Source organism: Gekko japonicus, unplaced genomic scaffold (assembly GCF_001447785.1).
Source record: "Gekko japonicus isolate JY-2015 unplaced genomic scaffold, Gekko_japonicus_V1.1 scaffold252, whole genome shotgun sequence".
Taxonomy (NCBI): Eukaryota; Metazoa; Chordata; class Lepidosauria; order Squamata; family Gekkonidae; genus Gekko; species Gekko japonicus.
Genome location: NW_015163612.1, coordinates 592,098 through 604,888, shown reverse-complemented (window position 1 = coordinate 604,888; position 12,791 = coordinate 592,098). Strand labels below are relative to the sequence as shown.

The 12,791-nt window shown below is 40.2% G+C and overlaps 1 protein-coding gene across 1 annotated transcript in view; it reads right to left on the bottom strand.

Annotated features, from left to right (window-relative positions):
• Nucleotides 1-12,791, bottom strand: part of TRDN (triadin) — a 191,773-nt gene that overhangs the window by 13,534 nt on the left and 165,448 nt on the right. The window contains exon 15 of the mRNA XM_015407343.1: nt 2,953-2,988. Coding sequence (XP_015262829.1) covers nt 2,953-2,988 — 36 coding nt within the window. The remainder of the gene's footprint in view (nt 1-2,952; nt 2,989-12,791) is intronic.

Here is a 12,791-nt window from a genome sequence, read left to right as displayed (position 1 = left end):
TTGGACCAGTCAGACTTTCAGCCTAACCTACCTCACAGGGTTGTTGTGCAAGTAAAAAGGGGGAGAGGAGAATTATGTAAGCTGCTTTGGTCCCCATTGCAGAGAAAGACTACTTTTCTTCCTGAGAAACCATTGTTGCCAATCTCCTGGTGAGGGCTGGAGATCACTCAGAATTACAACTGCTCTCCAGGTGGCAGAGATCAGTTACCCTAGAGAAAATGGTGAACTCTGTGGCAGTCAGGGCTTCAGAGCACGGAGGTTTGTCCAGTTTTCTGTTATACATTTTTTGCCATGTATTTTATTTTCTTTCTTTTTTAAACAATTTTTTAGGATATATTTAAAAAGTTAAGCATATGTCAATACTTAATTCATTATACATCCTTTCCTCCTTATCTTTCAACTGTTATTCAGATACATTTATCTATTTTCTACTTCTTATAACTTTCAGTAGTTATCAAAGCAAATCAAATTGTCTTTTACATCCCAGTGTTTTTCTAAATATTCCTTAAAGTCCTTCCAGTCTGCGAAAAATTCTTCTGCTTCCAAGTTGTTAAGTTTCCTTGTCATTTTGTCCATTTCCACCATAAAAAGTAGTTTTTTTAATCCATTCCCCAATCTCAGGGATCTTATCTTGTTTCCAACATTGGGCATATGTCATTCTGGCAGTAGTGATCATATACCACATCAATGTCCTTTTTGCCATTTTTTAATTTTATTTTCTTGAAGGGTTTATTACTTTTGTAATACTTTACTTGCTGGGTTGGGCATTGTGTTTAATAAATCATTTCCATTTATTTTGATCCAGCTAATTAATTCCTTCCCTCATTGGTCAGTGTTTACTGGAGCAAATTAAGATCTAGATTGTTACCATTTAACTGAATGGAGTAGTTGACAAGAGCACTGTGGTTGTCTCTGCAGCACATGGGAAGCTTTGGCTTAGGTTGAATGTTCATATGTGCAGAGTCCTTGGGCTGCTTATTTTAAGCAAAGTCCTGCTCTCCCCCCACCCTTTAAATAGCTGTATTGCAATTCTTGAGACATTTTTTCCTAATACCAAAGTGTGCTTGGCTGGAAGGAAAATGCTTAAAGCAAAGCAGCATATCAAGGCTTCAAGCTAAGGTAGGGTTTTAGCTAAGTTAACCTGTATGCTGTTTGTGCTGAAATAGATCCCTTTCCCCACTTTGTTCATGAATAGGAAGGTACAAGTGGGAACCCGTAAGGACTTGTGGGAGGCATCTCATTTTCCCCTTCTCCCACTATTTCCTCTTCTTTCCCTTTCCTAAAAGTCCCCACAGCGTTTCCCCTTTTCCTGCTTCCTTCTCGCCCTCTAGGGTTGCCAACCTCTGGGCTGGAGATCTGCTGGAATCACAACAGATCTCCCACCTACAGAGATCACTTTGGTTTAGGGTTGCCAGATTGAGGTTGGGAAATCCCTGGAGATTTGGGAGTGGAGCCTTGAAAGGGCAAGGTTTGGAGAGGGAAGAAATCTCATCAGGGTATAATGTCATAAAGTCCACCCTCAAAAGCAGTCATTTTCTCCATTGAAACTGATCTCTGTCATCTGAAAAGCAGCTGTAATTCTGGGTGATCTACAGCCCCCACCTGGAAGTTGGCAACCCTATTTGGGTTTGGAGTGTGGCGTCTATGGCATTATATCCTTCTAAGGTCCCTCCCTTCCTCAAACCCACCCTCTCCAGGCTCCCCCCCCAAATTTCAAGGAATTTCCTAATTTTTTCCCTCCTCTTGGCAATCCCCATATCCTCTCCCTGCCTCATTCTCTCCTTCTCAGCCATTCACCAACCTACATTTTATCTGCCTTCCATCTTCAGCTAAGTTTATTCTTTATTTACTTCCTTTATACCCCACCTTTCTCCACAGTGGAAACCAAAGCAGCTTACATTATTCTCTTATCCTCCTTTTTATCCACACAACAACCCTGTGAGGTAGGTTAGGCTGAAAGTATGTGACTGGTCCAAAATCACCTAGTCAGATTCCACAGCAAGATGGAGATTTGGACCTGGGTCTTGCAGATCCTAATCTGAAGCTCTAACCACTACACCAAACTGGCTTTCACAGGGTGGCTGCTGTTGAACAGTAGCAAGCAGCTGGGCCTGCTAAAGTCATGCAAGTCAGGTGGCATCAAGTAACTCAGAGATTGCTGCCAGGGCTATGGTTGCCAGCCTCCAGGTGGGACCTGGAGATCCACTGAATTACAACTGAACTCCAGACATCTGTCCCCCTGGAGAAAATGGCTGCTTTGGAGGGTGGACTCTGTGGCATTATACCATGCTGAGGCATCTACCCTCTCCAAACCCTGCACTCTCACACTTGGTCACAAGATCCCCAGAAATTTCCCAGCCTGGAGCTGGCAACTCTAGTCAGGCCTGGCCCCAATGAGTTCTCCCTCAATGGCCAAAATAGGTCTGGAAAGGGCCCTCCCCCTGGCTTTTGCTGAAAGAGCCAAGGTTGGACTGCTGTGGTTGCCTAGCAATAGCCACAGAGGTAATCTGTTGCTTAAAACTACAAGTGCACCTTTTATCATTTTTTTTTATTTTTCAAGCTGCCCGGTGTTTGGAGTTTGTTTAGATTTCACAATTTTTTACAAACCTAGGGCCCTTTTCAGATTTGTAGAAAGATCTGTCTTGCCTGTTCACAGCTCCAGTCACTGGATTTAAGTATCCAAAGATATCCTACATTTGCCATTAAAATATAAGATATGACTATATAGAAACAGAGTCCCACCAAGGTGGTAAAAGTATGTCTGGGACATGGGAATACCTCTTCAGATTGCAGATGGGACTCACATATGAGTGTTTCTCTTTAAAACAAAATGTCCCTGCACATAAAACCAAATGTGTTTAAAACTAAATGTAATCTGAACTGATACAACCTCCTGAAATGAAGAACCAGGCCACAGTTAATATAAAAAACAAAACAAGGTATGCTACTTACTTATTGCTTTTGTCGTTGTCACATTAGGCTTTCCCACTGCACATGCAAAATAATATAAAAATGATTAAACCACAGAATGCATAGCATAAATTACAAAGGCTGAAAAAGTACAGCATGTTCTCAAAAGCTGGAGCAAATATGCTTGATAGTGTTACAAAACAGATATTTTCTTAAAAGCTATGAACCCCTTAGTCATTTTGCATACCGGTTCCAGAAATATGAGCATATTCCAGATGGTAGGGAAGGGGAATGGTTCAAGCAAGATGATGGACCAAGTTGTTTTTGCCTGCGTCACAATAATGTGAAATGCAAATACTATGGAATCTCTGGTAAACTGTTCAGCTCCCTTGAATTAGACTAGTCTCTCTTGCACCCCACACAGTACAAGAATTAACTCCAGTTTATCAGTCTAGTGCAACCAAAGTAAGCTCACAATTTTTATCACTCCAATCCAACAAAAGTAAGATCACAACTTTTGCTTGTCTATTAGGGTTCTGTCTAGGATTAGAAGCTCCCCAGATCTAGCACCTTGCTGGACTAGGTTTGCATGCAAATTTATTAACAAATGCTTAGTACAGGCAGCTCTGACTGTGCCAAACACCTATTTGAAAAGAATGGTGGACTGAATCCAGGCCACCCTTCTTTCCTGCCCTGTAAAACATGATCAGTACTATCAAACTTGACACCAGAAAATGTTGGTGAGCTCAATACTTTGAAAGTCTGCATGTACAATCAGACTGCTGTCTTACACAAGGAACTGTGGATTTGGCCTATTGTTGTTGTTATTTACATACAATGTTTTATCAAATTGCTAGGCATGCATACTCTAGATGGGGGGTACCCAGATGAGAAGCAGATTAATCCAAGTAAGTAAGTAAGTTTATTATGATCTAAGATCAGAAAATCATAACCACTGTAATCAAACAGACATTCCGATTGTTACCTTACATAAATTACATTAGTTAAAATTGGATACATATTGTAACAGTAAATTTAGATTGTTATGCTAGCTAAAATTTGTTAAAATGCACCCTATTCTTCTGTTTAATTCAGTAAACCTGAGCAAAAATCTCCTACTTTGAAGGTAATAACTTTATGAATTAATATACTTATAACAGTCGACAGCCTTATAACAGACCAATGACACGCACAAGTCCATTGGTAATAAAACTTACAAATCTATCAAGGTATACTACCATTAAAACACATGTCCAGATTATACAACATCGTTCCAGTATAAATAGTGTTTGGCTATATGGGGATCAGCATTTGTAGTAGCTCCACTAGGACTGTGTCTCGAAGGAAGCCTCCTATGATTTAAAACTGTGCTTCAGTTTGATTACATGGGCTGTAATCACACTGGTGATTGATGGTATTTCATCTGCCAACAATTTCCCCACAATCATCTTGTGAGTTCGTGCCTTAGCCTGCTTCAAAATAGGGAGGATTGTCTTATCCCTAGCATCTTTATATAGGGGTTGTTGTTCAGTCGCACAGTCGAGTCCGACTCTTCGCGACCCCAAGGACCAGATCACGCCAGGCCTTCCGGTCTTCTGCTGTCCTCTGAAGTTTTCTCCATTTCATGTTCGTTGCATCTATGACACTGTCTAACCATCTCATCCTTTGCCGTCTCCGTCTTCTTTGACCTTTGATCTTTCCCAGCATAAGGGTCTTCTCCAGTGAGTGCTCCCTTCTCATTTGGTGGTTAAGTACGTGGACTCTAATCTGGGAGAACCGGGTTTGATTTCCCACTCCTCCACTTCCACCTGGCTAGATGACCTTGGGCAAGCCATAGTTCTGATAAGAGCTGTTCTTGAAAAAAGAGCAGTTTCTCTGAAGAGCTCTCTCAGCCCCACCTACCTCACAGGGTGTCTGTTGTGGGGAGGGGAAGGGAAAGGAGTTTGTAAGCCGCTCTGAGACACCTTTGGGTAGCGAAGGGCAGGGTATAAATCCAGTCTCTTCTTCTCTTCTAAAGCTGGCTTGTTCTAGTGGGATAATCTCCTCTTGTTCTAACCACATTTCAAATTTATCAAGCAGATGAATACAATTTACTGATGATGCTTATAACACTAATAGGCCTGTAATTTGCTGGATCACTTTTTTTGGCCTTTTTAAAGATAGAAACTATAAAAGATGTACTCCATTGCTTAGGAACACGACCCATTTGGTCAATGTATGTGAACAGAGGTGCAAGAAATTGTGCCCACCAATCTGGGTTTTCTTTTAGAACTTCAGGAGGAATACCATCCTGACCTGGAGCTTTTCCATTTATTAGACAAGTTATATGATATTTTATTTTTTTGGGCCCCGCGAAGGGGAATTTTTTTTTTATTTTGCATTTTCTACACACTACAAATAATGGGATGGGGTAAGGATGACTAATGCCCTAACACTATTACTATGGGAATTGGGTTAGGGAAATCTACATACATATACTCTACTGGATTGGGGAAGGAAAAACTACCATTCTGTCCTAAATCATCTACTGGATATGGGGAAAGGGTACATAAAGGGTACATACTAATACAAATCACGATCAAGAAAGCTTAAAAATAGTTCTTTCAAACCTATTGTTACTGATTATACAGAGATTAGTTCGATTATAAAAAGTATAAAATTATTAGCTTGACACAATTACTGCCCTTAGCACTCATGCTTTAATTTTAGAGACTTTTCTTCTTGGTTTTCTTCGCTTTCTGTAATTTGGGAATGGCCTCTCCTTTCTCCAATTCAGATGATTCTGAAGATGAGGATATTTGGCTTTTTGAGTCCTGTGAGTAGGACTCCTCTTCTTCTTCTTCCTCCACATCCGATTTTAAGTTCTTTTCCTTCTGCTTCGTTTTTACATTTAAACATTTGATCCATAATTTTTTCCACTTTTGGAACAGAGTCAATTTTATATTTTTTATCTTGATAAGTAAAACTCAACCCTTCCGAGAATAGCCATCTATACGATAATCACTTTTTTTGCAGGGAGAGAGTAAGCATCCTGTATGATTTCCTCCTTTTTCTTACTTTGAATGAGATGTCTTTCAACATTTTTATCTCTTTATTCTTGATTTTTAAGGATTTCCCCATTGTTGACTTTAGCACCAGATCTCTGGTTGATCATTTCGTGAATTTTATATAAGTTTCCCCTGGAAGTTTATTTTGCTTTATAAAATCCAGATAAGTCCTGTATGCCATATCCATTTCCTTAATTAAATCTTCTTGTTTGTAATCCATTAGTGGGGCCAAGGCAACCACCAAAAGTTCCTTTAAATACTCATTCTTGTCCTCAAGTATTCCATGGAAACGTAGAACATGCATGGATCTTTCCAGCTGGAGTTGAATTAGTTGTGTTTTTTCTGAGGATCTCTCCTTCTCTGCTTCATCCACTCTTTTATTAATGCTCTCAGTCTGTTTTTCCATTTTTTTCAGCATTTTCTCAGTTGCTGTAGTCCTCTTGTCCATCTGCTTTAGCTGTTTTTGCACATTATCTAGTTTGGAGTTGAGAGTAGTCATCTGTTCCATTAGAGGGCGCAATGCATTTGCTAACAGCAAAGAAAGGTCTGTTGCTACTTCCTGGTTCTGGGAGGGAGTTGTTGGTATGTTGTTTCCGGTCACCAGTTTTTTTTCTGGCGTTCTCCGTCCTCTCCCAGCCATAATATCAACAAGAAGTAAGTTTTCCAAAATAAAGCAAAAGTTGTACGTTTTAATTCCGCTTCGTGTAGTTTGGCAGTTTATGCGTTCGCTTAACTTCTTATGCGCTTGGTTTAGCTCAAAGTCTCTTTATTTCCGCTTTAAAACCATTTTTTACAGTTTACTCTTATGGGGTTGCTTGGGATCTCCTCCCCCCACGCTTCAAGCTTAGGCACTTCCAATTACTACCAAGGCTCCCTCCGCTTATTTTAACCTGAGCTTTGCTTAACTCACAGTTTGTAGCCTTGGAGATCTTTTGGAAGACTTTTACAAGTTTAGTCGTGATCGCTTGCTCCAGCAGTCTCTAGGCGCCATGCTGGCTCCGCGGTGACGGTACCTATCAGGGAAGAAGGTGAGCCTCAATTCCTCGGGCGTCCCCTTGGAAGAGGCTCTCCTCAGCTCCCCAGGTTGGGGGTCTCCTACAGAGACCCCGGGGGGTCTGGGACGAACTTGAACTCCTCCCATCAGCCGGGTCTTGGCGCATCCCCATCAGAGCAAGACGGGACATGTCCGAGTGGCGAAACGCTTAAACTGGAAGCCGATATTTTATTTCTTGATGACTAACTGGGGGCCATAACAGAAGGTCCCCCTTCATATCAGAAAAAGGGGTCTGAATACAATAATCATATAAATTCTGGAAGAAGGAGGTCCATCTATCAGGGGTAATATGCAAATCTGGGGGGGGTTTGTCCTAGTGCTCCTTACATTGACAAGTCTCCAAAAAGTGAAGTCTTTTTCTCTCACAGCCTGGATAAGGTCCTCCCATAATTTTCTGGTATACTCTTTTTTTTCTTTACAATTATGCTTTTATATAGTTGCTTAGTACTCAGAAGAGCCCTTTGCACCTCTATTCTATTCCCTGGTCCATAATTATTAAAGACCGAGCATAAAGGGAGTTCATTTCTTTTCTTGCATGAGCACACTCCTTATCAAACCAAGGTTTGGAGTTTCTGTGCGGTTGATGTAGTTTCCTGTTAACTGGTTCGGTTAAAATATTGGTAAGTTCATTTATCAGATCTTGATAGCAAATTAGGGGATCTGGGATGGTATTTATATTTACGATTGATGTAATATACCTCTGAGAAATATAATACATTTCAGAGTTCAGAAATTCCTTGATTTTACTACCTAACGTTTCTGTCCACTTAACTCTTTTACCTGTGTGCTCAATCTTGACTGAGTATAATGCTGCAGATCACTCCAGCTTGAGCAGAAGTATAAACTGCAGATGTAATGGTAAATGGTCTCCTTCCAAATAGGGGAGCACCTTAAAGTTATTTATCTTAGGGAGCAGGGAATTACAGACCAGCATGTAATCGATGGAACTAAGTTTGACGTGTTTCTGCCCATTGGGCAGAAATGCGTCAGGTTATGTGTATCGGCCCTTGTGTTTAGGCCACCTTTACTTGTTTACGAGGCTTTCATTGGGCCCTTATATGTTTTTAACTGTTTTTCTAATAAATACGTGTATTTTTGTATATTATAAGTTTTAACTCAGTTTTTAATATTGGCCTTTTATTAGACATCTTTCTTACCCTTGTGGTTCTTGATTCCAGTTTTTGGGTCAGGTTTGTTTTCCCCTCCCTGTGCCTTACTATCAATAGAACTAATCCTATTTCCTACCATGTAAGTAAATACCCCCAGAAAGTCACCATAAAAAGCACCATTTAGAATATGAAGTTCCTGCCTACGTGCTAATTTGGCCAGACACCAGCCAGTGAAATTTGCACTTTGATCTTTAGAAGATCTCTTAAATGGGAGTTGCGCTAGTCCCTGTCCTCTATTATCTAAAAAGGAATTAAATTTATTTGCTAAAAAAGGTGCCATTATTCCCCATATGGGCATTTAAATCCCCCACAAGTAGAATTTGAGCCTCAGGGTGTTCTAATATTAGGTCCGCTATATACCCCTCCAGTGCTAATCAATTTTCCTCTACTAGGGATTTTTTTGTTACAGGAGGCAGGTAAGCATTTATAATAATCAAACTTCCTCTTTCCCATTTCATCAATACGGCCATTGCCAGATGAGCAAACATGGGTTTCAGCATACATTTCACCCTTAAAACTGTAGAAATAAAAATACCCAGCCCTCCCATTAATCTTTGCAGTCCTTTTCCGGGAAGTGCTTCTGAAATTAATCCAAATACATAGCCCCCATTCACTTTGAAAAAATATATGATTAAATAGAATCAAAGGCCAAGTTTAAGGCTGGATATTTTGTCACGGGCAATTATGCGGGAAGCATTTAAAGAAACTCACTACATATGCATGAGATTTATGGAAGAGTAGTTTTGTTTTCTCCAAAGTATGTCCTACTATGTTAAATGGATTCACTCCCAGATAAATGTACACAGGATAGTAATCTTTTGAGTATCACGGGTGTTCCCTGAATTCTTTTCTGAACATTTCATCTTATCAGACTGCCTCCCAAACATGCCACATATCCCTGTCCTGCATATGAAAGCTAAATAGGTACAAAAATGTATTATTGTTTTTAAAAATCCTAACCATGCACACATGGAGTTGTTAGACCAAGAAGATGGCATACTAAATTTGCTATGATATAGGCAACTCATCTGGGCCTTTAATGGTATCATTTCCAAAGGGAAGCTAGGCTAGGACTCTACAGTGTCCTAGAAACATTTTATAGATATTCTTTGATGTTCTACTTCTTTGGAACTTTTTTCACAATCCCAGGTTTATGGAATAAGTTACTGGAAAATTGCCAGAGTAAAAAAAAAAAAGCTGTTTTTCTAAAGTAAAATTTAACTTTTAAAAGTCACAGAGATTTATATCTAAAGGAGTAACGGATTGAGAGATGTGATGAGAAAAATAAGAAGGATTTAATGTAAGCCTAAAAAGGTCAGGTATATTGTGCTGGATGGTCTTCGATGGCTTCTACAGCATCTCATGTTCTCCACCTGTGATGTCAAGTGTCTTTTAAGAGGTAATGGGGGGGATATCAGCACTGGCTTTAAGCCAAGTGTCCTTCAAAACAAATTTGAGTGTAACAACAGCCTGTTGATCTGCCAGTGATGGGGAACTCTAAATATAGCAATGCTCTTGAGTTACAAGGCATGGTGCTACACAAATGAGACTCTCTCTGGAGATGCATACTGCAGGCTCTGTATTTTCACACATAACTTCCAAGATGATCAGGTAGTAAGTCATATTAGTGCTGACTCTGAAAGTGCTTGCCTGCCCATCCATCAACTGCAAGAGGAGGTAAGAAAGGTGCTGAAAAGGCTATCATCAATATTCTGTGCTGCTGGGAAAAAAATACCCAGAAGTAAAAATAACTAGCTGAATGCCAAGGGGACCAAAGGGTGATTTGGTTCAGTTCAGCCTTATATATGTCAAATGCTTATCTAGTGCTTCTTATCAAAATCCCTAGAATTATTACAGAAAGACCTTTTTTTGGAGACTCATCTGTTATATTGATTTGTCTTGTCATAAAATAAGTTGTCAGAAGTAAGAAAGAACCAAACAGTGTAAAAATCAGACAAGAGTTGTATACTGACAGTTTTTCCACTGGTGAATATAGGGAAGAAGGGTCTCTTTTGACCACTGAAATGACTATGTTGTGGATTCTTCCATTCCAGCGTATTTGACAAAGTGTGCATGCACACAAAAGCTCATACCTTGAATAAACCTTTGTTGGCCTTAAAGGTGCCGCTGGACTCTTTGTTCTTACATTGTGGATTGTGAGACCTGGGTGGATAGAAGCCATGTATGACAGAGGCTACAGTGAAGAGTGATTAATGATTAGTGATATAGGACTGATATTTTCCATGTATGACACTGAAGTGCAGTGTTCCCTCTAAACTGAGTTAGTGTGAACTAGCTCACAGTTTTTTTAGCCTACGGCTCACACATTTTTCTCTTAGCTCAAGAAGTATGGCTCCAGAGAGCAAACTAATGTATGCAGTGGCAGTAACTCACAAAGTATAATTTTTGCTCACAAGACTCCACAGCTTAGAGGGAGCATTGCTGCGGTGTGTTCTTATATTCATCAACAATGTATTAATGTTTCAGACACTGTTAAACATTAAATGATTTGTTTGAAATCCGTTAAGGCAAGAATTAACCTTAACTAGCTCAATTTTATTTACACCATTTGGAGCATTCATATTATTTCCTATTATATATTATCTATCTGCAAAAGTCCATTCATCTGACATCTGACAATTTCCTTTAAAACACTGCTTCTTAAATCAGATTCCAGTTCCATCTCAATAGAATGTCAAGTCAAAATTAGGCTTGGGGAATGGGTGGGGATTACACTGTGTCTATTCATTGCACCAGACTCGTAAATACAGTTGTGTCCGTGACTAAGCAAGCAAATGAATAATGAGGCACAGAGGTCAGTCACTGGAGACAAAACAGTTTAAAAGCCTCCCCCCCCCTTTCATTTACTATCTTTCAAAGAAATAGCAACTGGTTATTTGGAAACTCAGTCATATGTTCTAAGCCTTTTGTGGGTCTTCAGCTTGACCTTTCATCCACATTCCAATTAACTATCTTGAGGTGATTATAGTGCTTCAGTTTCACAAGTCTGAAAAAGTATATCAACTGTCTGTCAACAATATGAGACCGTAATCTAACCTCATTATGCCATGCAGAAGATTCAGAGAAGCCCTGGCGCCAACAATGAATCCCAACAATAGAACAATAGAAGAAATTATGAAAAAGATAGATGGCCCTGTCATAGTCCCTGTGCTTTCTTGTTACTCAAATAATAGAACTTAGACAGCCAACACGTATGTCAGAATTAAGTTTGCCATAGAAACTACAGACCAACAGGCACAATAAGAGCTAGTCATGCACAAGAGCCCTCCTTGCCTAAATGTTGTATGAGAACATGGTTTTATAGCCCTAGTACAATTCTAAAGAGCCTCTTGCTCAGGGTAAAAGAGGAGAGCGCAAAAGTGGGCTTGAAGCTCAACATCAAAGACGGGGACGGCAAAGGATGAGATGGTTAGACAGTGTCATCGATGCAACGAACATGAAATGGAGCCAACTTCAGAGGACAGCAGAAGACAGGAGGGCATGGCGTGACCTGGTCCATGGGGTCGCGAAGAGTCGGACTCGACTGTGTGACTGAACAACAAAAAACAATTCTAACTTATTCTAAGTCCATGCAAGAGAATGCATTCATGATATTGAGCCCTCAGTCATTTTGGAGGGCATTTCACCTCTTTTGTCACATATGCACAGTAGTTAAAGGTTTTTCAAATCAGATAGTTTAGCTAGTTTTATTATTACAGTCATAAGACCAACTTACCTTAATATGGGGGGCAGGGGGGGGGGGGGACCAGTCATAATCTACAAAAATAGAAGTCTGAATTTAAGAACTTTTAAAATGTGATCCCACAATCTAAGAATTAATGCACAAAGCGACTGAATGTGTAATCTCTGCATTCTTATTTGATAGGAGCCAGTGAAGCCTTGCTTTGTTTGTATTAATGTGCCCAGGGGTCCTATTGACTAATGGGGTAATAATTTTAACACGAGCCTCCCTCAGATAACTTATCTTAAAAACATAAGAAGAGCCCTGCTAGATCAGACCAAGTGTCTGCCTAGTCTAGCATCTTTTCTTCTTTAGATGATCACAGAAGGCCTCCAAAGAGACTACAGATTACAAAGGCCTTCCTATTGTTGCTCCCTGCACCAGACAGTTTCCCTCTAAGCTGAGTTAGTGTGAGCTAGCACCGTTTTTTAGCCTCTGGCTCACACATTTTTCTCTTAGCTCAGAAAGGATGGCTCCAAAGCAAACTAATTTATGCAGTAACCCAATGGCTCGCTCACAACTTTAATGCCAGTAGCTCACGAAGTAGAATCTTTGCTCACAAGACTCCACAGCTTAGAAGGAGCATTACCAGGTATGCCAATCAAAACAACATTAAGTCAAGTAAACTCTCATAAGAGGTAGTATTGTTTATATTTTTTATATGTGCATGTGTGTATGTGAGCACCTGGAAGTCATGGCAACCTCTGGTGACTGACCCCTACTGGGGGCCTGGACGATATTCAGAGAGGTGGCTGAATAAAGCCTGCCCCCGCCTCCCAACTGCTGGTATTTCAAGGAGGTCTACCATCCAAGTACTTGCCAGAACCAACCTTACTTAGCTTCTGAGATCTGACTAGATTGGGCTTGCC